This window comes from Mirounga angustirostris, unplaced genomic scaffold (assembly GCF_029215605.1).
Source record: "Mirounga angustirostris isolate CCGP_5_RB_7025 unplaced genomic scaffold, mMirAng1.0.hap1 SCAF_7, whole genome shotgun sequence".
NCBI lineage: Eukaryota > Metazoa > Chordata > Mammalia > Carnivora > Phocidae > Mirounga > Mirounga angustirostris.
The window spans coordinates 46,579,091-46,602,665 of record NW_026991715.1 but is presented as its reverse complement, the minus strand read 5'-3'; the positions used below and the strand labels follow the sequence as shown (position 1 = coordinate 46,602,665).

The following is a 23,575-nucleotide window of genomic DNA, read 5'->3' as shown; positions in this document are numbered from 1 at the left end:
AGTCCTATTTTATTTAAAGAAGATGTCTACTCTAATTTACCCCAAGTTCTTCTTTGTCAATGATTAAGGGCAAAAGCGTGAACACGGATATGCAAAGTTTACAATTCTTACCCCACTTTTTTTTACAACTTTCTTGAGGTGTAATTGACATACAATAAACTGCACATTAAATTAGAGTAAACAGCTGGATGGGTTTTGACATACATATATGCTTTGAAACCATCACCATCAAAATAACTAATATCCATAAGCCAAAAATTTCATCCTAACTCTTTGTAATGCTTCTTTTCTTTCTTTCCCTGCTTCATGCTGTTTTACTCCAGGAAACCACTCCACTGCTTACTGTCAGCATAGATTACTGTACATTCGGAATTTTATATAAATAAAATCATGCTTTATCTAGCTCTTTTCATTCAGCATAATTTATTTTGAAGTTTCTCCTTTTGATTCTTTTTTACTGTTGAGGAATGTTCTATTCTGTGGATATATCACAGTTTATCCATTCACTTGTTGATGGACATTTAAATGTTTCCAGTTTTGGGCAATTACATATAAAGCTGCTGTGAATGTTCATGTACAAGTCTTTGTGTGGATATATGCTTTTATTTCTCTTGGCTGCATGCCTAACAGTGGAATGACTAGAGCCTGTGTTTCACTTTTTAGAAACTGGTAGTTTTCTAGAAGCTTAACATTCCCACCAGTGGTGGATGAGAGTGCTGGTTGCTCCACATTTTTGTTTCCCCTTTCCTGCTTTTTTGGGGGTTATTTGAACATTATTTAATATTCCATTTTAATTTATCTCTTGTGACTTCTCGTTATATGATTGTTTTTGGTGGTTGCTCTAGGAATTATAAAATACCCACTTTTCATTCTCCTCTTAGAATCAATTTTTTTTTTTTTTAAAGATTTTATTTATTTATTTGACAGAGAGAGACACAGCGAGAGAGGGAACACAAGCAGGGGGAGTGGGAGAGGGAGAAGCAGGCTTTCCCCACGGAGCAGGGAGCCCGATGCGGGGCTCGATCCCAGGACCCTGGGACCATGACCTGAGCTGAAGGCAGACGCTCAACGACTGAGCCACCCAGGCGCCCCACTCTTAGAATCAATATTTTACTGCCTCATTTGGCATATAGAAACTTCATCACTCTTTATCCTCCACCATATATGTTGCCTCACATATTACATTTACATACATTGTAAACCCCATCAGATAATGTTAATACATTTTGTTTTCAGCTATCAAGCATACTTTGTCAATTATATTTGCCTAGGTATTTATCATTTCTTTTGCTCTCTCCTCAATCCTGATATCCCAAGTTTTCTTATTTCATTTCCCTTCTGTCTGAAGGACTTTATCTCTTCTTTTAGAGCATGAACCAAAATTTCTATGTACTTAACATGTACCAAAATTCCAGACTCCCAGAAGGAAAGCAGGTATTCATCACAAAGCACCTTGTTGGCTCCACATAGTTTAGGCCCAGTGAACCATTCTTATCCAGGAATGATTAGAATCTGCAATCACAGAAGCAGACAAAGGCCAATCTTGCAAGTAGGCTTTCTAAAGGATAGCAGTCTCTGGCATGCTGTGTTAACTCTTTTTTGCACACCTTGCCTCCTTTCACACACACCGTCCCCTTGTTTACCTATCATATTACCCTCTTACTTTCCTTCATTTAACACCTTTTAGTTCCCTAAAAATGCAGTCCTAAAGTCTTTAGGTTGGGCAGAGGTAGGCTTCCATACACAGGCTGGGATTAGATTGCTTTAGAGTGATATTGGAGACCCTGAGCAGGTTAAAGAGGTAGTCTGATTGTGGGGACTGACAAGCCCAGGTGATTAGGAGTATTAGGGGAGGCAGAAATCAAAGCCCAAGCCTGGTGAGCAATTTTCTTGTTGGAGATGGAGATGGTATTGGTGATGGGAGATTGGTTACGTTCAGTGGCATTGATCAAATAAATAAACATATTAATGATAGTGGGAGCTACATTTCTCACTGTTCAGAGAAAGGAACTCAGGGAAGGGGTGATTACCTTTGTCCATGTTTGTATGATATTTTACTGGTTACAAGAAGCACAGATTACTGTTATTATTTGAAAAATCATCAAATAGGGGCGCCTGGGTGCCTCAGTCAGTTAAGTGTCTGACTCTTGATTTTGGCTTAGGTCAGGATCTCAGGGTTGTGAGATCCAGCCCTGCATTGGGGCTTAAGATTCTCTCTCTCCTTCTCCCTCTGCCTGCTCCGCCCCCCCCCCCCCCCCCGCCACGCATGCTCTCTGTCTCTCAAAAAAATGAAGTAAAATAAAATAAAAATGAAAAATAGAAAAATATTTTAAGAAGAAATGGGAATTCGCTAGAAAATGTGAAAAATTGTTTTCTGGTGAAATACTGGAGCTCAGAGATGGAAGACAGCATAATGGTCTGGAGAGAAAGTGTCAAGAGTTCAGATCCAAGTTCAAGCAATTATTAGATGTATGACCTTGGGTAAATTACTTATGTCTTAGTTTTATAATCAGAAAGAGCAGTTACTAATATAACCTACCACCTAGGAAATCCATCACTTCAGATTACCACTTATTACACTTTTTATTACCACTAATCACAGTGTCAGCAAGTGGTAGGCTCTTAATGTTGGCTGTTACTGTTATTGATCAAGGTCAGAAAAGTAGTAAATGTTAGACTGGATATTTGAACCTAAGGCTAAACTGTTCCAGAAGACAAAGCCCTTGTATATCTTTAAATCAAACATTTGATATGCTAAAATGATTACTAAAATGTTTATAATTATTAATACTGCTACTGTGAGGACATAAAAGTATCAGTTTGTATTTTTTCTAGCACTGTGCATTATTTTTAAAAAATAAAACTGACAGATAGGCTAAAAATTTTCATATAGATAGCATCATGTTGGTCAGTAATGAATTTAGAAATCATTCTAGTTAAATTAATGTAAATGTTCTTTAACATCCGACAGACTAAGACAAATTCTAATAGTTAACATTCACTGGGCACTTACTAGTCATTGTAATGAGCACTTTCCATAATGATGTTTTACAGTTATGCAATATCAGAAATTTCACTCATCTTAATTTGTAAGAGTACTTGCTATTCATCTTTTTATAGATATTTAATTGGCTTTTAAAAAGTGTGCTTAATTGTTGAATTGAACATAGTCATTTTGTTTCTACCTAAAGCATAAGAAACACTTCAGGAAATTTTTTTTAAGTACTGTAATTTAAGCTTTTGTCCACTAGGTGTCCTCAGTTAAGTTTAAGATACCAGAATTTAACTTTTTGTTCATGAAAATTTATTTCAGTCTCTAAATACCTTAATAAAAATTAATGAAGTACCCCTTTAAATGAAATTTAAGATAATGCTTTGGAGAAATTCTTTATATATAATTGTTAGTACTGTTGGCATTTTTTAAAATTCATATAAGGTCTTTAAAAATCTATAAATACCTTTGAATGTGTAGTAGAAGATTTAAGCATTACTTGCAATTTTTGTACTACATGTAATTTTGGTGAAATAAGGATGTTTTTAATGCTTAAATTACTTTATTTTTGTTTAGTTTTATCTTTCTTTTCCCTCCTTTCCATTTTTATATTTTTTTCAAGGGTTTTGGGACTGGAGTTAAACAAAGACAGAGATGTTGAAAGGATCCATGGCAGTGGAGTTAACACCCTTGACATTGAACCTATTGAAGCAAGATAGTAAGTTTATTACACTTAAACAGTCATTTTGTTGTTGTTCAAAGTGAGATGCAGTAAAATCTTGTTTTCAGGTTACTTATGTAAAGTTTCATAAAAAGTAGTAAAATTTCTAAATTGTAGCATTTTAAGTCTGATGTTAATAATTTAAATAAATACAAAACATCACACCCTTAAAATGTTTCCAGGTAAACATTTCCAAACTACTTTATATAAATATATTCATTGTAACAGACATTGAACTTCTTTGGATACAGAGGGCTTTTAAGTGCTGGGGTGTGTGCTTTAGGTACCATTTTAAAACAGAGTTGCTACTCTGAAGGAGTCTAATGGGAAAACAAATAGAATATAAAAAGTGAAACTATATGTTGGAAGATTAAGCTTGAAGAAATCCAGACCTTTATTTGAGCTCCTCCTGGGCTTTATCACTTAGCAGCTAAGGGACCTTGAGCAATTGACCTAACCTTTTTAATTCTCAGTTGCCTTAGCTATACAATGCTAACAATAACAGCTACCTAACAAGTTTGTTGTAACTTAATTGAGATTATATGTGTAACATGATTAGCACAGGACCTGGCATATCGTAAATGGTTGCCTCTACTCCTCTTAATCAAAAATATTATCACCTATACTTTTACTCCTTTCAGTCCTTTTCCATACAACAGCTGGAGTGCTTTGAAAAATGCAAATATTGGGGCGACTGGGTGGTTCAGTCGTTAAGCGTCTGCCTTCAGCTTAGGTCATGATCCCAGGGCCCCACATCTGGCTCCCTGCTCAGCGGGAAGCCTGCTTCTCCCTCTCCCTCTCCCCCTGCTTGTGTTCCTTCTCTCTCTTTGTCTCTCTCTGTCAAATAAATAAAATCTTTAAAAAAAAGAAAAAGAAAAAAATGCAACTATGAACATGCCATCCCCCCACTTAAAACATCTTGATCCCATTATTACTCCTACAAGAAAGTTCAAAAAGCTTCATGTGGTCTGTAATTAGAACAAGTATAACAGTAACTGAAGTTTGTTGTATCATGTGTTTAGCATTGCCCCAGAGTTTTTATATTATAATGAAGTGTTATTATTATTTACATTAAAATGAACCAGACAGGTTTGAAGAATTCTGGTTTTAATTTTCAGCCACTGTCATAGTCCCACCTAGTAGTATATGGGAAACATGTACAGTGAACACATTCTCACTTTAGCACATGGTTAAATCTAAAAGATGATCAGCGATAATTCTTTTCTTCGTTCTGAACTTTTCCAGACGCAACATAACACCTCCCATTCAAGGTCAGCTGAGGGCCATTTGCTTATAAAACAATGGCACAAACAGAAAGGGATAACTGATTTCTTTTGGTCATGGGTGCTGGTGGAAAAGATATTCAGTACTGCTTCTCCAGCCAGCCATTTGGAATAGAGATCATTTGTCTAACTTGTGAAGTACATGAAGCCAGTAGGTTACCAGTTGTCAGAGTCAATGAGAAAGATGAGAAATCTGGTTTCTCAGATTATATGTGCATAAAATATGTGTGAGAAATACAGGCTGAGGAGTCTTTTTGCAGAGCATATTGAGAAGTCAAGATTCTCACTACACTTCACTGTAGTGAAGTCTGTAACTATCTCATTGGTTTGCCAAGATTTGTATTTTGCATTAAATCCTTTAGGCAGCAAAGAGAGTAATAAAAAGCAAAATATATGTTTAATGGAAAATTAAATCTTCATGTTTTTCCTAAGAAAGTCAGTGCACATATAATTTGCTCAAAATACTTTTTAGTATTTACCAACCACCATGAGAGTTGTAGTGATATCACTGAAAACCAGAAACCAGAATATACACATCTGGTAAAGAAGCATTTATTTCCAAAGTTAGGAGTTATTTTAAGAAGTCTCCCTGAAAATAATGTTTTAACAAGTGCAATTGCATAAAGTACATTTGCATATCATTCTGTGAAGCTTGAATTTTCTTTGATATCTTCTAAATTCTTCTAAATTATTGTTGTTCATCTTTAATACCAGGTTTTCTTGTCCATATTAAAACATGACGTTATATCTCTTACTGTAATTACCCTATGAGCAGAATAATAACCTCACTGTTAAATAATGTCATTGTCCACAGATCCTTCAAATACAGAATCATTTAATTCCAATAGTGGTTCAGTTGTTTCAACCAATTAATAGAATCCAAGGAAAGCTTTTGGAAATCATTCTAGCAAAGATGAAGCATGTGACATTACTACAAATACAATTTAAATTCAGTTAAGATGTTCACCTGTGAATATAATTTTTTGTTTCTGCATTGAGAATACCTGTGCCATGGTAAAAAAAAAAAAAAAAAGTATTTCACAAAATTCAAATAGGAAGCAAAAATATTTTCAGAACTGGTTTTGGTATACATGTAACTCATAGTTGTGTCCAAATAAGCTGCAAAATTCTATCAATGAAAATAAAAATTGTAGTTGTTAAAATTTATAAATATTTTCCTGTATGAATACTTAGTTAACTACAAAAGTTTTGTGGTGAACACTTTAGCATGGCATTACTTGCTGTCTTTTTTTACTACCCCCAATCAGATTTTTAGAACTGTTTCAGCAAAGAACTTTGAAGAATTACTTTTAAATAAACCTTATTGTTCTACAAATTGGCATTGAATTTTTCTTAAAACAAGTCTGTAAATCAGTGCTACTTGGACATGCCGCTGGCTCATGAACCCTTTGTAACTGGTTGACAAGATAAGGAGCTTGTACCAGAATGTAAGTTTAGTACATCACTAAGCACACAATTTATTTTTCATAACAAGACTTTCTTAGTGAAGACAGAATTGTGTTCATGTGTGGCACAAGCCCCTCATCTTGCACTTTAACAAAGAAACTAAAGAGGGAAATATAAAAAAATTAGTGTATAACACTTAGAACAAGTATAAGTGATCAAATATCCCCACAACCCACAAAATATGGATGAGTGGGAAGAAGTCATCCATATTGACAAGATCTGTGTGGTACCAGCATCTATATCAGAAGAGACAGTGAAAACCAGTGGAGCATCTAGTAGACCTGATAACTCCAAGATAACCAACGTTACTTGGAAGTTCAGCAAGCTAATTTGACTACAGGGGGTGACACTGGGAGAGGATGACCTCCTCCCAATGATTAAGGGCTTCACAGTAAGACTGGAAGGGGCTGGAGCAGTCTGGGCCCACTGATCTCTCCAGCTTATCAACTTAAGATCTCCTAAAGGGCAAAACCCTATAGTGAGGAGAAACTGCTCGGAATAGAATCCAAACTGAGCAGTATAGGGACAATAGAAACAAAGGGAAAAGATGGCCCAGATAAAATTGAGGAGGTGAACAGAACCAAGAAATCTCTAAAAGTGAGTTGCCATGTATTGAACATCTTATAAAAAAGGAAGAGGAAGATATTCTATAGATACAACATTTAAATATTATTCTAAACCAAGACTTCTTTCTAAAAGTTTAAGAAAATTAATTTCATATAAATATGAGCAAAATAATAGGATTAAAATGAAAGTCCATTCAAAATTAGTATAAGAACAAAGAGACTAAGTAATGCCCCTTTAGAGAGTGTAGCTGTGCCAGAAAGATATTTCTGTGAAATAGTTGAGAACTCTAACCTAATATTTTAAAACTAGCTGAAAGTCATTTTAAAAAGATACAAGATCCGAAAGAATAACATAAGTTGGAAATAAGAAAACTCAGAAATGAGATGAACAAACTCAAGAAAAAATTAGAAATAAAAGGCAAATGTTTCAGAAATGAAGACTAAAGCATAAGGAACACAAGCAAATCAATACAAGAGGTAATAGCTTAGAAGAAGAAGGTAGAAGGAGGATATTTTTAAAAATCAAGAAGAAAATGGAAAAAGATAATTCAAGAGATGGGGATGTATGTGGGAGATAGAGAAGATCCAGCATACATTTAATAGGAATTCCCAGAGAAGAAACCCAAAGGAAGAGAACAGAGTCAATATTAAAGGTATAATCCAAGAAGAGTTTCCTAAAATAAATAAGATCTAAAACTAGATATAAGAGAAAGAAAATCCTGTTTTAACTAAACTGCTTTGGGGCTTTATTCCCAAAGAAATGAAGTTTCTTATCTCAGATGTTCAGAGAAATAAAATGTGACTCAAGGGTTATATATCCAGCCAGACTGATTTTCAAGTACAAAAGAACAGACAAATTGTCAATAACATACAAGAATTCAGGGCCTGTTGCTCTCATTAGCCCTTTCTTAGGAATTTACCAAAGAGTAAAATCAGAGAACCAGAATGAGTAGAGCGACAGCAACATGAGGTTTGATTATGAGCAATAAGATTAACAAATAACAATTCTTCATTTAGATATATAAATTCATAGATCTGTCTGTCTTTCCTGCTAGACTGTAGACTCTGGAAAGACAGAAAGTATGCCTGTCTTGTGGACAGTTATATTAGCAGAGTGCCTAACATATTTCAAGTGCACAAAGTTGAATAAAGTGAGTATATGTGTTTTTAATACTAAATCTAATATTTATTTATTTATTTTTATTTATTTTTTTTTTTAAAGATTTTATTTATTTATTTGACAGAGAGAGACACAGCGAGAGAGGGAACACAAGCAGGGGGAGTTAGAGAGGGAGAAGCAGACTCCCTGCCGAGCAGGGAGCCCAATGCAGGGCTCGATCCCAGAACCCTGGGATCATGACCTGAGCCAAAGGCAGACGCTCAACGACTGAGCCACCCAAGCGCCCCCTAAATCTAATATTTATTAATCATTTATTTTTTATGAGGCAGTATAAAACTCACTTGCATATAACTTTTATCTTTACGTCGTCTTTATGACTTAGATGAAAATGTACCCTTTTTCAGAAATGTTTGAAGGCTTAGACAGGTGAAGTAACATGCCCAGAGTCAGATAGCTAGCATCAGTAACAGCTGGTCTCACTGATTCCATTTTCACTTATCACAATTTTAATTAGGACATTAAGAATGACTTCATAATATTTTACTTTCTTAATTAAGATAGATCTTTTGCCATCTTGTTTCTTTTTGGAATTATAAAGGTGAACTTTAAATGGTCACAGATTGAAACTTTCTATATTCTACAAATACTAGGTTGAGGAATTTTACTTTATAAAAAATCTTTATTAACGAAGATTTACTCTGTATTTGTGGGCATAATACATTTGGGTGTTTGTGGATCAGTATATAATAAATGAAGTACATAAAATGACAAATTAATGTGAACTTTTTTATTATTAGCATGTTATCAGGTGGTTCAGATGGTGTGATTGTACTTTATGATCTTGAGAACTCCAGCAGACAACCTTATTACACATGTAAAGCAGTGTGTTCCGTTGGCAGGTGTGTATTAAAAATGTAATTCATGAATTTATAAACATTTTAATACTTTTTGCTTCAAATGCAAAACATGAAAATAGCAGTCATATGATTGTCTCAGGCAGCTTGTTCAAATGTCACATTTCACATGGATATCCTTTGACATTTTCTTGAAAATAAAAAGTTTTGATTATGTCCTTTTGTTGTATACCTACTTAGCACACCGCAGTAACTAATCATAGTTTTTAGTACCACTTAGCATAAAATTTATTTATGTCTTTCAGCTAATTATAAACAAAAATTATATTTTTCAAATTATATTCATTGAACAAAAAGATTAATGGCTAGAAGCAGTAAATATACTGGCAGTCCTTCACCATACACACACATATACACACCTATACACAACCATCCTATCTCTCTACTTACTCAAAGCTGTCTAACTTAACATACCTCTCTTTGTCTTAAGTCTCCTGACTATTCTTTACTGCCTTTCCAGTCTTGTGAGAATTATTTTTAAGCGTCTAGAAAGATGTTTTGTGACTGTTGTAATTTGTTCATAATGGCTACTTAATTCTTCCTTGTCGCCTGTATCTGATCCAATATTGAGCACAGCTTTGAGTTAACAGGAAGAAAGGGTGTTAGGAAAATGCTTTCAAGAGGAAAAATTTCATGAACATTTAATGTCAACAATCACTCTGTATTAAAGCTGTTCCCAAAGCACTAGAATAGGTACATAAGTCCATGGAGTATTTGGGAGGAGATTTGCGATTGTTTCTTGGCTCTGGTGCTTCACTTTGAAAATAAAGATTTGGGACACTCTTTCTCTGAACCTCAGATTATTTTGTTTCAGAGATAATTATACCTGTCCTGTCATTCTTGTAAGGTTTTTATGAGTCTTAAATGAAATGTTGTCTTTTAAAAAGCATGTTAAAAACCATAAGGCCACTCTGTAAAGCAATATAATTATAGGGACACTTGGTACACAAAGATAACACTCAAATAGTCTGAAACTTGGTTTCTAAGAGGCTTACACCATTTTATACTCTCACTCCACTTGTACCAAAAAAAAACCCCTAAATTCTAAAGTGTAAGATAGTCATATTAATTAATTCATTTAGTTCATTTTCTTCTTTTATCTTAGCTAACATTTTAACATTGTTTAATTTGTTACATATCAAAATAATATTTTCATATATACCACATGCTATCTAATGTTATTCCTGAGGAACTGTGATTTACTTTTCTGGTAGTTAAAGTCAAGTAAATGCTTAGTGTATCAATCTTTTGCTTTACCATGACATTCTTCTTGGATTCACTGTCTTTAAAAGCATAACTTTGAATGTAAATGGGCATACAGTGAGCATGTTTGCAAAATGAGTTAAAGTAGCATTTTTTATATCTGAAGACTTTATAATCTAACTTTACAAAATAATTTCACTAAAAATTTTTAGTTAATATGGCTTAGAGTGTTTGCTGATATTTATTTTTGCTTTACTTAATGCATATGTTCTTAGGCACCAAAAAGATTCCCTTTCTGTACCAAAATCCTCATTAAATGTGAATGAGAATAACAGGTCATACCTGGTAAGATAATAATATAATATTTTGTCCTATTCTTAAATTTACATTTAAAATATAAATGAGCTTTTGTTTTTAATCACTACATTAAAGATTTGTTTTACTATAACTGGAAAATCTTGGTATATATGAAGGTTCTTAGGAGCAAATGGAAATCAGTTCTCCTTATTTTAAGCAGAAATTTACTGGAAAGATATTTAGTATCTCATATAACTGGCGGGAAGGTAGGGGAATAAAATGTGGAAAGGAGCAGAAGGTAAGAGAAACTAAGGCAAAGACAACAGTTGGAGTCCACCACAGGAACAATTTAGTTTGGGTTCTGCTACATGTTACCAACACAGACTCTCAACTTCATGACTATGAATAATTGTTAAATATCCCTGAGTTTTGCATTACTAGCTGGAGTTTTAGAGTCCCAGGCAGGTTTGGGAAGCTTAAACCATACGTCCATGCCCTTACTGCCAAGGGAGAGGGAAAGAGAATGTCTGGAGTCCCTAGCTTTCTGTAACAAGAAGCAATAAAATAAGGGAGATGTCCCCCAGATAGGAGGAGTTTGGATCCAACTTAAAAAAAAAAAAGTTCCAAGTATCTACTCCACAACCAAAAAGGCAAGTATCCACTACACAACCAAAATGTAATCATCCCTTTCCCCAAAGGTGATAGATCCTCAGTCTACTTAATTACCATATCCAGTTCCAGTTCAAGATAATGTCCATTTTTTCACTAGTTTTACATGATCTTTTATCAAATTATGCAACCCGTGGACTCAGTTTGTTGTTAACCTATATAAAATAATGGAGGCAAGAGAGAGAAAGAAAAGGGAAATCAGTTAAAATATATAAATTATACATGACATAGAAAGGAATAATGGATAGACACTATAGTCCTTCTTTTTTGCAGCTCTGTCAATGCCAGACTAACACTTTAAGGCTTTACTTCATGTTCTCATTCATTCAAGTGCTTAAGGTACTTCATCCTGTATTGATCCAAACCACCTTAAGGAATCAGAACTCATGATGGTCCTATCTGTGTAGGATTGCAATAGTCTTCTGTTAACTTTTGTTTGTTTATTTTGTTTTGGAAAATTTCCAGCATATACAAAAGAGGAGAGTAGTATAGTGAATTATGTACCCATCACACAGCTTCAACAACTATCAGTCATAACCAATCTTGTTTCATCTCTAACCCCACCCACCCACTGAGGATTATCCCAGAAGCATTTTTTTTTCATTCATTATTGTTTATATCTCTAAAAATAGAGACTTTATTATCTCACACAATAATTCCTCATATTAAATATCCACTTGGTGTTCAGATTTCCATCATTGTCTTATAAGGGTTAGTTAACAGCCAGTTTTTGTGAATTAAAATTTAGTAAAGTGACACATATACTGTATTTATCACCGGTTCAGAGCATATACTGCTTCCTTTAGGACAGCATGTCACCCTTACAAGGTAGTGTATTATAGCTGATATCATAGCTTGAGTCTTCAACAGATCATGCTTCTACAGGTAATGGGTTACATAAGAGTGGTGCCTTGAACATCTACCAATTAATTGCATTCTTTTGTCATTGAGTAAGTTCCTTGATCAGAAGCAATATTGCGTGGGATACCATGGAACTATGTGAGGCATTCAACAATTCTAAGAATGATAATACTGATAAATGGTACTTGGGAAAAGCATATCTAAAACCAGAATGGGTATCTCTTCCAGTATGGAAAAATCACTGCCCCCCTCCGTGAAGAGGTTCAGTGTAGCTGGCTACTTTCTCCAGGCTCAAATACAGAAATAGGAAGTCTCCCATTTAATAAGCCTTAGTAGGAAGCGGGCCTCCACATTACACTACAGAAGCCTGAAACTAGAGGTGCCTGGACATTGTCCTCTGGAGAGCTGGGATGCAGGCCTGTGATCTAGGTTTGGCCATTCATATTGTCCTACTTGAGACTGCTACCTGTTAATACAGTATCAGTACTGAAACTCACGTAAATCAAGTATTTCTAAATTTTGATGGCTGTTTTGTAGAAACCATCCTGATGTTCACAAATACAGCGTGGAGACTGTACAGTGGTATCCTCATGACACCGGCATGTTCACATCAAGCTCATTTGATAAAACTCTGAAAGTGTGGGATACAAATACATTGCAAGTAAGTATATTAAAACCTTTCCAAATAGCTCTAGAAGATGAAGGAGAATTGAACCCTAAGCCATTTTAGCGTGATTATTTGCTAAGATGTTATGTATGTGTTGGCTGAGGAGAGCTAGACTGCTTGAGTCCACATCTTGGCTCTGCTGCTGACTAGCTCTGTGACATTAGGCAAGTGACTACACCTCTGTGTGTTTCAATTTCCTCACCTGTGAATGGGGATAGTGACTGTATCTTATAGAATGGTTGTAAATATGTTGACATATGTAAAGCACCTAGAACAGTGGTTAGCATATAGTAAGTGCTCAAAAAATATTAGTTATTATTATCATCTTAATTATTTGAAAATTATTGTCTAGTGATCTAAGGAAGAAAATTGGATTTATCTTCTATTGACCTAAAACCTTAAAGGAAAGGAAAGTTACTAATATTATTGCTTAGTAAAGGTAGACACTAAATAATAAAGGTAGATAATAAAAGTGGCTCCTGGGTGGCTCAGTCGGTTAAGCGTCTGCCTTCGGCCCAGGTCATGATCCCAGGGTCCTGGGATTGAGCCCCGCATTGGGCTCCCCGCTCGGCGGGAAGCCTGCTTCTCCCTCTCCCTCTGCCTGCTGCTCTGCCTGCTTGTGCTCTCTCTCTCTCTCTGTCAAAGAGATAAATAAAATCTTTAGAAAAAAGATAGATAACAAAAAATAATTTTTATGATATTTGGTTAAAATTTATATTTCTAGTGCTAATCCTTTCCCTGAACTCTAGTCCCATATGTCTCTACCTGTCTACTGAACCTCTCTTATTTGAATATAGGATAATCTCCTCAAATATAATATGTTCCGAATTGAACATGATCACTCCTCACATCACTTAGTCCTCAAATCTTAGCAATTCTTTCTTTAAACTCTCCCATATTTTCTTCTCTTTCTCTCACCAACACTATACATCTAGACTACTCCTAAAAACTCGTAAGTGGTATTCCTGCAGTACTTTGTTCCCATATTTTCCATGGTAAGTTCTACCCCAGAATTAACCATACTATAAAGTGGTTTCATTGTGTCTCTACCCAAAACCTCTAGGGACTTCCATTGTCTAAATTCATCCTGGTGTTCTAAATTCCCCCAACCCCAACCCCTACTCCCTCAACCTTAGCTTCTACCTCTTTTCCACCTAAATTATTTGCTGTCTCTAAATTGATCTCCTTTTCTCTTCTGATCACATCTTGATTGTATTATAGTACCTTCCTCCAGTTCCTTTCCCTATGCAACTTTTTTCGTCCCTTAATTGTCCAAATTTTATACCCTTTAACCAACATCTCCACATTTTGTGTTTCCCCTCTCCCCCACCAATCCCTCATAACCACCACTTTATTCTGTTTCTATGAGTTTGACTTTTGTAGATTTCACATATAAGTGATATACAATAGTTATCATTCTCTGACTTACTTCACTTAGCATAATGCCCTTAAGGTCTATCTATGTTGTCGTAAATGGCAAGATACCCTTCTTTCTTGTGGCTGAATAATATTCCATAGTACAAAAATACCGTATCTTCTTTGTCTCTTCATACACTCATGGACACTTAGGTTGTTTCCATGACTTGGCTATAATAAATATAAAATAAATATAATAAATAATGATGCAGTGACTATGGAGGTGAAGATATCTCTTCAAGATAGTGACTTTGTTTCCCTTGGATATATATCCAGAGGTGGAGTTGCTGGATCATAAGGTAGTTCTGTTTTTAATTTTTTGAGAAACCTCCATACTGGTTTCCACAGTGGCTGTACCAATTCACATTTCCACCAACAGTGCACAAGGGTTCTCTTTTCTCCAAACCCTCACCAACACTTGTTATCTCTTGTCTTTTTGATAATCGCCATTCTAACAAGTGAGAGGTGACAGCTCACTGTGGTTCTGATTTGCATTTCCCTGATGATTAGTGATGTTGAGTACTTTCTCATGTACCTGTTGGCCATTTGTGTGTCTTCTTTGAAAAAATGCCTATTCACTTCCTCTGCCCATTTTTAAATTGGAGAGTTAATGGTTTTTTGGCTATTGAATTGTATGAGTTCTTTATATATTTTGGATATTAACCCCATATCAGACACATGATTTGCAAATTTTTTCTCCCATTCAGCACGTTGCCTTTTTATCTTGTTGATGGTTTCCTTTGCTGTGCAGAAGTTTTTAGTTTGATGTATAGTTCCACTTGTTTATTTTCCCTTTGTTGCCTTTGTTTTAGGTGTCAAATCCAAAAAATCATCACTCAGATACTGGTAACAGGGAGCTTACTGCTTTTGTTTTCTTCTAGGAGTTTTATGGTTTCAGGTCTTACATTCAAGTCTTTAATAGTTTTTAAGGACTTATTTGGAGCCCAACTCACGACCCTGAAATCAAGAGTTGGACACTTAGGGTGCCTGGGTGGCTCAGTCAGTTGGGCATCTGCCTTCGGCTCAGGTCATGATCTCGGGGTCCTGGGATCAAGCCCTGCATCGGGCTCCCTGCTTAGTGGGGGGCCTGCTTCTCCCTCTGCCTGTCCCCACTGTTCATGCTCTCTCTCTCTCTCTCTCAGATCAATCAATAAATAAATCTTTAAAAAAGAGTTGGACACTTAACCAACTTAGCCACCCAGGCACTCCTCAAGTCTTTAACCTATTTTGTAATTTATTTTTGTATGTGGTGTAAGAAAGTGATCCAGTTTCATTCTTTTGCCTATTGCTGTCTGATTTTCCTAATACTATTTCATGAAGAGACTATCCTTTCCCCATTTACACTCTTGGCTCCTCCTCTTATTGACCATATCTGCATGAGTTTATTTCTGGGCTCTCTATCCTGTTCTGTTGATCAGTGTGTTTGTTTTTATTCCAATACCATATTGTTTTGATTACTATAATTTTGTAAAATAGTTTGAAATCAAGAGGTATGATACCTGTAGCTTTTTTCTTCTTTCTCAAGATTGCTTTAGCTATTTGGGATTGGTGTTCCATACAAATTTTAAGATTTTCTTTTTCTGTTTCTGTAAACATGGCATTGGAATTTTGATAGCACTTACACTGAATCTGCAGGTTGCTTTCGGTAGTATGGACATTTTAACAGTGTTAACACTCGCAATCCGTGAGCATGGAATATCCTTTCATTTATTTGTGTCTTCGGTTTCTTTCATCAATATCTGATAGTTTACAGTATACATATCTTTTACCAATTTAGTTAAATTTATTTCTAGGTATTCTATTCCTTTGATGCAGCTGTAAGTGGGATTATTTTCTTAATCTCTCTTTTGATAATTCATTATTGGTGTATAGAAACACAACAGATTTTTATATATTGATTTTATATCTTTCAGCTTTATTGAATTTATTAGTTCAAAGAGGTGTTTGGTGGAGTCTTTGGGGTTTTCTATACATATTATCATGTTATCTGCAAATAGAGACAGTTCAAATTCTTCCTTCCCAGTTTTTATGCTTTTTTTCCTTGTTTCATTGCCCTGGTTAGGACTTCTTTTTCTTTTTTTCTTTTTTTTTTTTAAGTTTCATTTATTTATTTTAGAGAGCGAGAGAGAGAGAGCATGAGCAGGAGGGGCAGAGGGAGAGGAAGGGAGAGAATCCTCAAGCATACTCCGCACTGAGCATGGACCCCGACATGGGGCTCCATCCCGTGACCCTGAGATCGTGACCTGAGCCGAAACCTAGAGTTGGAAGCTTAATTGTGCCACCCAGGTGCCCCCTGGCTAGGACTTCTAATGCCAAGTTGATAAAAGTGGTGAGGTACTGGCATCTTTGTCTTGTTCCTGATCTTAGAGGAAAAACGATCTTAGAGGAGAAACTTTAAGTTTCTCGTTGTTGAAGAAGAGATGAAATTAGCTTGTGGGCTTACCACCTATCTATCTGTGTATGTGTGCTGTGTGTGTGTGTATTCTTTATTATGTTGAGATACTTTGCCTTTATATTTAGTTTGTCAAAAAATGCATCATACTTTATAATAAAAGTCAATCTTCATTCCTGATTCTTCAAAAATTCTTAACATACTAGGAACAGCAGGGAAATTCCTTAATTTGGTAAGGTCTATCTCTTTTTTAAAAACACACCTAAAGCAAATATTTTGTTTGTTGGTAAATTATTGAAAGCTTTCCCTTTGAGTTATCTCTATTATCCCCTCTGTTTAACATTATATGGGAAGTCCTAGGCAGTACAATAAGGCAAAAAAAAGAAATGAAAGGAATTTAAACTGTCATTCACAGATCACATGATTATGAGCATAGGAAATCCAAAAGAATCTCTAGCCAATTATTAAAACTAATATGAGTAAACTTAGCAAAGTTGCTGGATATAAGGTCAGTTGCATTTCTGAATTTTAGACACAACAAATTATGAATTTTGAAAGTAGTATCATTGACAATTGCATCAGAAATCATCATATTCCTAGTAAGAAAGTGAAAAGTATACAAGACCACTCAACACCACACAGAAAACTATAGAATATTAATGACACAAGATTTAAATAAATGGTGGGATATACTATATTCGGGAATTAGAAGGCTCAGTATCGTAAAGATACCAGTTTTACCCAGAGTGATCTATAGAATCAGTGCATTTCTAATCAATATATTCACAGGATTCTTTTATGGAAGTGGACTGACTAAGACTTACCATAAATTTAATTACACTAAATGGTGTGATATCAGTACAAGTGAAAAAAACAAAGAGTGGAACAGGATAATCAGGAAACACACCTATACATACACCATCATTTGATTTATGACACAAGTAACACTGCAGTGCACTGGGGAAGTGATGGCCTTTTCCACAGATTGTGCTGGATCAACTAGGTATCCATATAAAAAAAAAACACATAATCTTTACCATACCCCACAACAGACAGAAAAGAAATCTACCAATTTCAGGTAAATGACAGGTATAAAAATATAAAAGAAAACAATAAAACTTAGAGGAAAAAAAAACCAGAAAATATCTTCGTGGTTCAAGATAGGTAAAAACACAAAAGGTTTAAACGAAAAAGAGAAAGATTGATAAATTGAACTGCATTAAGATTAGAAAGCTCTATTCATCAAAAAACATTAAGACGGTAAAAAAGTAAGCCGTGAAGTAGGGTATATGTGACAGATGCATACATCTTTAAAAAGACATATATAACTTATAAAAAATGGAAAATTAAAAGACTGGAAGCCCATAGAGAACTAGGCAGCGGAACGTTTTTTTAAATATTTTATTTATTTGAGAGTGAGAGAGAGAGAGACAGAGAAAGAGAGCAAGGGAGGGGAAGGAAGAAGGACAAGCAGACTCCACGCTGCGCATAGAGCCCACATGGGGCTCTATCTTAGGACCCTGAGTTCAGGATCCTAAGAAATCAAGAGTCAGGTGCTCAACCAACTGAGCCAACCAACTGAGCCAACCCCTAGGCAAAACATTTGCTTAGACACTTCATAAAAGAGGATATCTAAATAGCCAATAAATAAATACATTCAACTTTATTAATTGAGCATCTGGATATTTTAATTAAATCCACAACGAGGTATGGATTTACCTCCATTTACCTGTGTATCCTCCAGGGTAGCTCAAATTAAAGGGTCTGATAAAAATAACAAGTGTATCTGTTGCTGATGAGATTACAGTTGGTACACATATTTGGTATCAACTGAGGCCAAATATGTGGGTTTCTTGTTATCCAGAAGATACACTTTTGAGTATATAAATGCATACGTATGTGTGCCAAGGGACATTTACAAGAATGTTCATAGCAGCACTATTCATGATAACCAAAAACTGGAGAAAATCCAAATGTCCATTAACAGTCAAATGAAATCTGGTATATTTTACATTGGAATACTATGCAACAATGGCAAGGGGACACTCACTACTATATCAACAAAATGTATAATTTTACATAATAATGAACAAAATAACCAGATACAAAAGAGTACTTCATATATAATTCCTATTCAAAAATTGGCAAAACTAATCTAAAGTGATAGAGGTCAGTATGGTGGTTATCTTTCTTGGTGAGGGTTGAAAGGGTGTAGGGAGCCTTTTGGGGGTGTTAGTAAGATAATGTTTGTAACATTCTATGTTATAATGTAGGTGGTGGTTACTTTGTGAAAATTCACACTGAAAATTCACTGAGCTGTATACTTATGATCTGTATACTTTTCTGTATGTTTATTACTTAACACTTCAGTTAAAAATGTGGTTTAAAAATTAATAAGCCATACATTTGCATTTTCTTTGATTAACATTGACTTCTTTTTAAAACTCTAAGAAAAGACATCTTGATTTCAAATTTTCTTTAGAACATAAATGTTTTTGGGTTTTTTCAAAGATTTCTTTAAATTTATTTATTTGACAGAGAGATAGCACAAGTAGGCAGAGCGGCAGGCAGAGGGAAAGGGAGAAGCAGGCTCTCTGCTGAGCAGGGAGCCCGATGTGGGGCTCGATCCCAGGACTCTGGGATCATGACCTGAGCCGAAGGCAGCCGCTTAACCGACTGAGCCACCCAGGCGCCCCAGAACATAAATGCTTTTGCCAACTCAAAATAGTGTTTCATGGAGGTGCCTGGCTGGCTCAGTCGGTAGAGCATGTGACTTTTGATCTTGGGGTTGTAAATTTGAGCCCCACGTTGGGTGGAGAGATTACTTAAAAAAATAATATTTCATGAATTCATAGTTCTATCTGAAATAGACAAAGCATTTTATTGATAAGAACTTTGAAAGTATTCAATAAGAAATAATTTCTTGTGCATCTGCTAGGTACAAAGAAAAATAAGGAAGGCATGATATTGTCCTTTTTCCACATCTATCCCTGCCACTAATTTTTCCTATTAATATACATATTATATATCTATCATAGTTTTACTTCATCTGAGCTTTCCATAAATGTGTTTAAAGCTTGAGCACATGATATGGCTTAAAGGAATATCTTCTCTAGAGACTTCTCTGTTACACATTAGGGTAAAGAACAACTTTTTCTCATTCTGAGTTTTCTTAGAATTTTGCATAATGGAACAAAAATCAGAAAATACAGATGTCAGTATCCAGCCCATGTTCTTTAGAAATGAGTTAAGATCCTTGAATATATTCAACAGTATGTATTCAATTTCTGTTACATGTTAAAGCTGGGGATTCAATGGCAAGCAAAATAAACATTGTCCCTGCCCTATGGCAAGGAGTTTCAGTTTAGCAAGGAAAACAAATGATTAAACAAGAAATAATAGTGAAGTCCAAAAGGAACTATAACGATGAAAGTGTACAGTATTTTAGCAGGATCACCTAACCTATGGAGAATCAGGGAAGGCTTTCTAGAGTAAGTGGTCCTCTGGCTTTTGGCTGAGATGAAGGGTGAAGAGTAGAAATTGGCCAAGTCCAAAGAAGGAGGATAAGAGTTCTAGTCAGAGGGAACAACATGAGAAAACTCCTTGGGGTAACAGTGAATGTGACATTTTAAAAACTGAAAGGTGCTCACAATGGCTAGAGTGCCAAAGGACAGTAGCCAGAGATAAAGCCAAAAAGGTAAGCAGTGTCTGTATCATGAGGGGCCTTATTAATTTTATTAAGTAGGTTGAATATTTTCCTAGGGGAAAAAGCAAGATTTTGAAGAGTCTAAGTGGTGGCCAAAAATGAAAACATCAAATTGCCATTTTAGGTGAAAGAGTCTGGATATGTTGCCAGTTGGTTGGAAGGTAGCAAGAGGAGAGTCAAAGAGACCAGGGAGGAGGTTGCAGTAATCCAAGCAGGAGTCAGTAGATCATGGCTTGACTAGGGTAATGGCAATGGAATAGATAGATATGAGAGGATTACAGAGAATTGACAGGAGTTGCAAGTTGATTAGCTCTCAGGAATAGTGAAAAATCAAGAATTTCAGGGAAATGCAAATCAAACCCACAGTGAGATAACCATTTCATACCTTTTAGGATTGCTGTAATCAAAAAGACAATAACAAGTGTTGAGTAGGATGTGGATAAACTGGAACAATCATAAATTACTGGTGGGAATGTAAAATGGTATAGCGGTTTTGGAAAACAGTCTGAAAAGGTTAAACATAGATTTAGCACATGACCCAGCAATTCCACTCCTGTGTGTGTACCCAAAGCAAAATGAAAACATAACTTCACACAAAACTTGTACACAAATGTTCATAGTGGCATTATTCAAAATGACCAAAGAGTGAAAACAAATAAACATTCATCAGCTGATGAATGGGTAGCCATCAAATGGAGTATTATTCAGCAATAGAAAGAAGTGAAGTACTGATAACAAGCTAAGTGAAATGAAACATGCTAAGTGAAATGAAAAAAGAAAATGTGTTAAATGAAAGATTGCAAAAGACCACAGATTGTATAATTCCATCTCTGAAACATCAAGAAATAGGCTAATATAGAGAGACAGAAAGTAGATTAGTGGTTTCCTAGGGAGAGGGTAGGAAGAAATGGGGAGTGCCTGCTGATGGGAGTGGCGTTTCTTTTTGGGGTGATAAAAATGTTCTAAAATTGATTTTGGTGATGATTGCACAACTCTGTGAGTATACTAAAAACCATTAAAGTACATACTTTGAATGAGTGAATTGTATGGTATGTCAACTATAGCTCAATAAAGGTATTATTTAAAAAGACCAAGAATTATTCTTAAGTTCTCTATGTTGGGCAGTTGGGTAGAGTATAATTGTTATTTACTAAGACAGAGAAAGATTAGGAGGTATTGAGTTCAATTTTAGATTTGTTAAATTTGAAGGATTCACAGGAAATCCAAAAGAAGATAATCCAGGAAGTGAGCTATACATATCTGGTATTTAAGAATGTGGTCTACACAGAAAATACAGACTTGTGTCACCACCATATAGGTGGCAGTTGAAGAGAAGAGTGCATAGAACAAAACCTTTAGGAAGACCAAGATTAATAGGACAGGAAAAGGAACAACAAAGCTTGCAAAAGACATAAAGAGGAGTAGCCAGAGAGAGTAAGAGGAAAATCAGGAGTATGTGATAGAATGGAACCAGTGAAAGAGATTGTTTTAAGGAAGATGGAGTAATCAGCTGTGTTGAATGTTACTGACAGGTTAGGTAAGATGGGGTCTATACTTGGTGACGGCAGGTATCAGTGATATGGGAAGAGTAGTGTGAATGGGAGTAGTGGAGATAAAAATAAGATTACGGTGACTTGAGAAATATGTGGGAGATAAATTAGAGCCAAAATTTGGATTCAAAGAGGAAGAAAGAAGATTAATTAGGGATATAGGATGAAAGGTTTTTGTTTTCTTGTCTTGAGGAAAGGGTTGCTATTAAGATGAAAGAAACATGAACATTTTTTAATGCTGATGGGAATGAGCTAGTAGGGAGGGAGAGTATATACATATCCTGGAGATAGAGGAGGTAATGTGTAGCATGAGATTTTTAACAGTGCTGAGGGTCATCTGAACACAGGTAGGGGTATTAACTTTAAATATGAGGAAGGATGATTTTTCCATGATAACAGGAACAAAGAAGGAGAAGGATAAATGGAAGCAAATGTGTTTGTAGGTTTGTTGATAAGATATTCAAGGAATTCTCATTGAATGACTTCCTGTATTCTCTTTGTAATCAAAGATCAGATCACCTGTTATGACCAACTGGTGATGTTTATGGAGAGTGGGGAAGTTTGAAATAGCAGTGAATATTGCAGAGAATAGTAGTGAAATATAATAGGATATAATAGGACTGGCAGTGAGTCCTGAAAGCCCAGTTGAGATGAAAGATCTTTTATAGTGATGCCAGTTTGCTTTACTGTAAGATTCTCTTCTCTTGGGTTAAAGTAGAGGTCAGCTTACTAAGCAGCCCATAGGCCAAGTCTGGTCCCCTGGCCTCTTTTTGCAAATAAAATGTTATTTCTTGTCTATGGCTGTTTTGACACTACAGTGGCAGAAATAAGTAGTTGGAAATGACAGAAATGAGTAGTAGTCCTCAAAGCCTAAAATATTTACAGCCTTACCTTACAGAAAAGGTTTGCTGACCTCTGGTGTAGATCAGTGTGGATACAGGTGCAGAGAAGGCAGACATTTGGAGTCATGTGGGGTTGAAGGCTTGACAGAGTGAAAGAATTAATGACAAAGGAGTTGAAGATATGGTGGATGAAGTACTGAACCTCGGTATCCACACCAAGGAAGGAAAAAAAGCAAAGACAGGAGGAACTGATAGGAGTTTCGGGTTTTATTTGGATGTCTTGGAAGTAGTTGGGAAAAACTAAGCTGAAAATGGTAGAAGATTGTGGTCATACATTACATATGTGAAATGTATGATTTTGAAGGAAGAGTGAGTGTAGGTGATGAGAGTGCTGGGATATGGTAGCTAAAGTTGAATGGGACCGAGAGGCAGAGCACTAGCTAGATCACCTGTGTAGATGATGAAGTTCCCCAGACTGGAGTGGAGAGGAAGATGGTGAGCCAGGTGGTTGTCTTTTCTTCATCTCTTGAATTTATTAGAGAAAAAATGTTTCTCTCACAAAAGGGACAGAGTGCAATAAATAACATAGGATTTATTTTTTTTAAAGATTTTATTTATTCATGAGAGAGAGAGGCAGAGGCAGAGGGAGAAGCAGGCTCCTCATGGAGCAGGAAGCCCAGTGCGGGACTGGATTCCAGGACCCTGCGATCAGGACCTGAGCTGAAAGCAGACACTTAACCTACAGAACCACCCAGGCACCTCAATAGCATAGGATTTAAAATTAACAGGTTTTTGAGGGTATCACATTCCTTTTTTTTTTAATTTTATTTTATTATGTTAATCACCATACAATATATAATTAGTTTTTGATGTAGTGATCCACGATTCATTGTTTTCATATAACACCCA

General features: G+C 35.6%; 1 protein-coding gene across 6 annotated transcripts in view; it reads left to right on the top strand.

The window, feature by feature from the left end:
* The window catches only part of ERCC8 (ERCC excision repair 8, CSA ubiquitin ligase complex subunit), a 50,915-nt gene that overhangs the window by 5,653 nt on the left and 21,687 nt on the right, over positions 1-23,575 (top strand). For 5 of the 6 annotated variants that reach the window (XM_064596151.1, XM_064596154.1, XM_064596152.1 and 2 more), the window contains exons 2-4: positions 3,615-3,710; positions 8,947-9,048; positions 12,631-12,754. In XM_064596151.1, coding sequence (XP_064452221.1) covers positions 3,615-3,710; positions 8,947-9,048; positions 12,631-12,754 — 322 coding nt within the window. The remainder of the gene's footprint in view (positions 1-3,614; positions 3,711-8,946; positions 9,049-12,630; positions 12,755-23,575) is intronic. The other variant, XM_064596155.1, reaches the window with a different exon arrangement.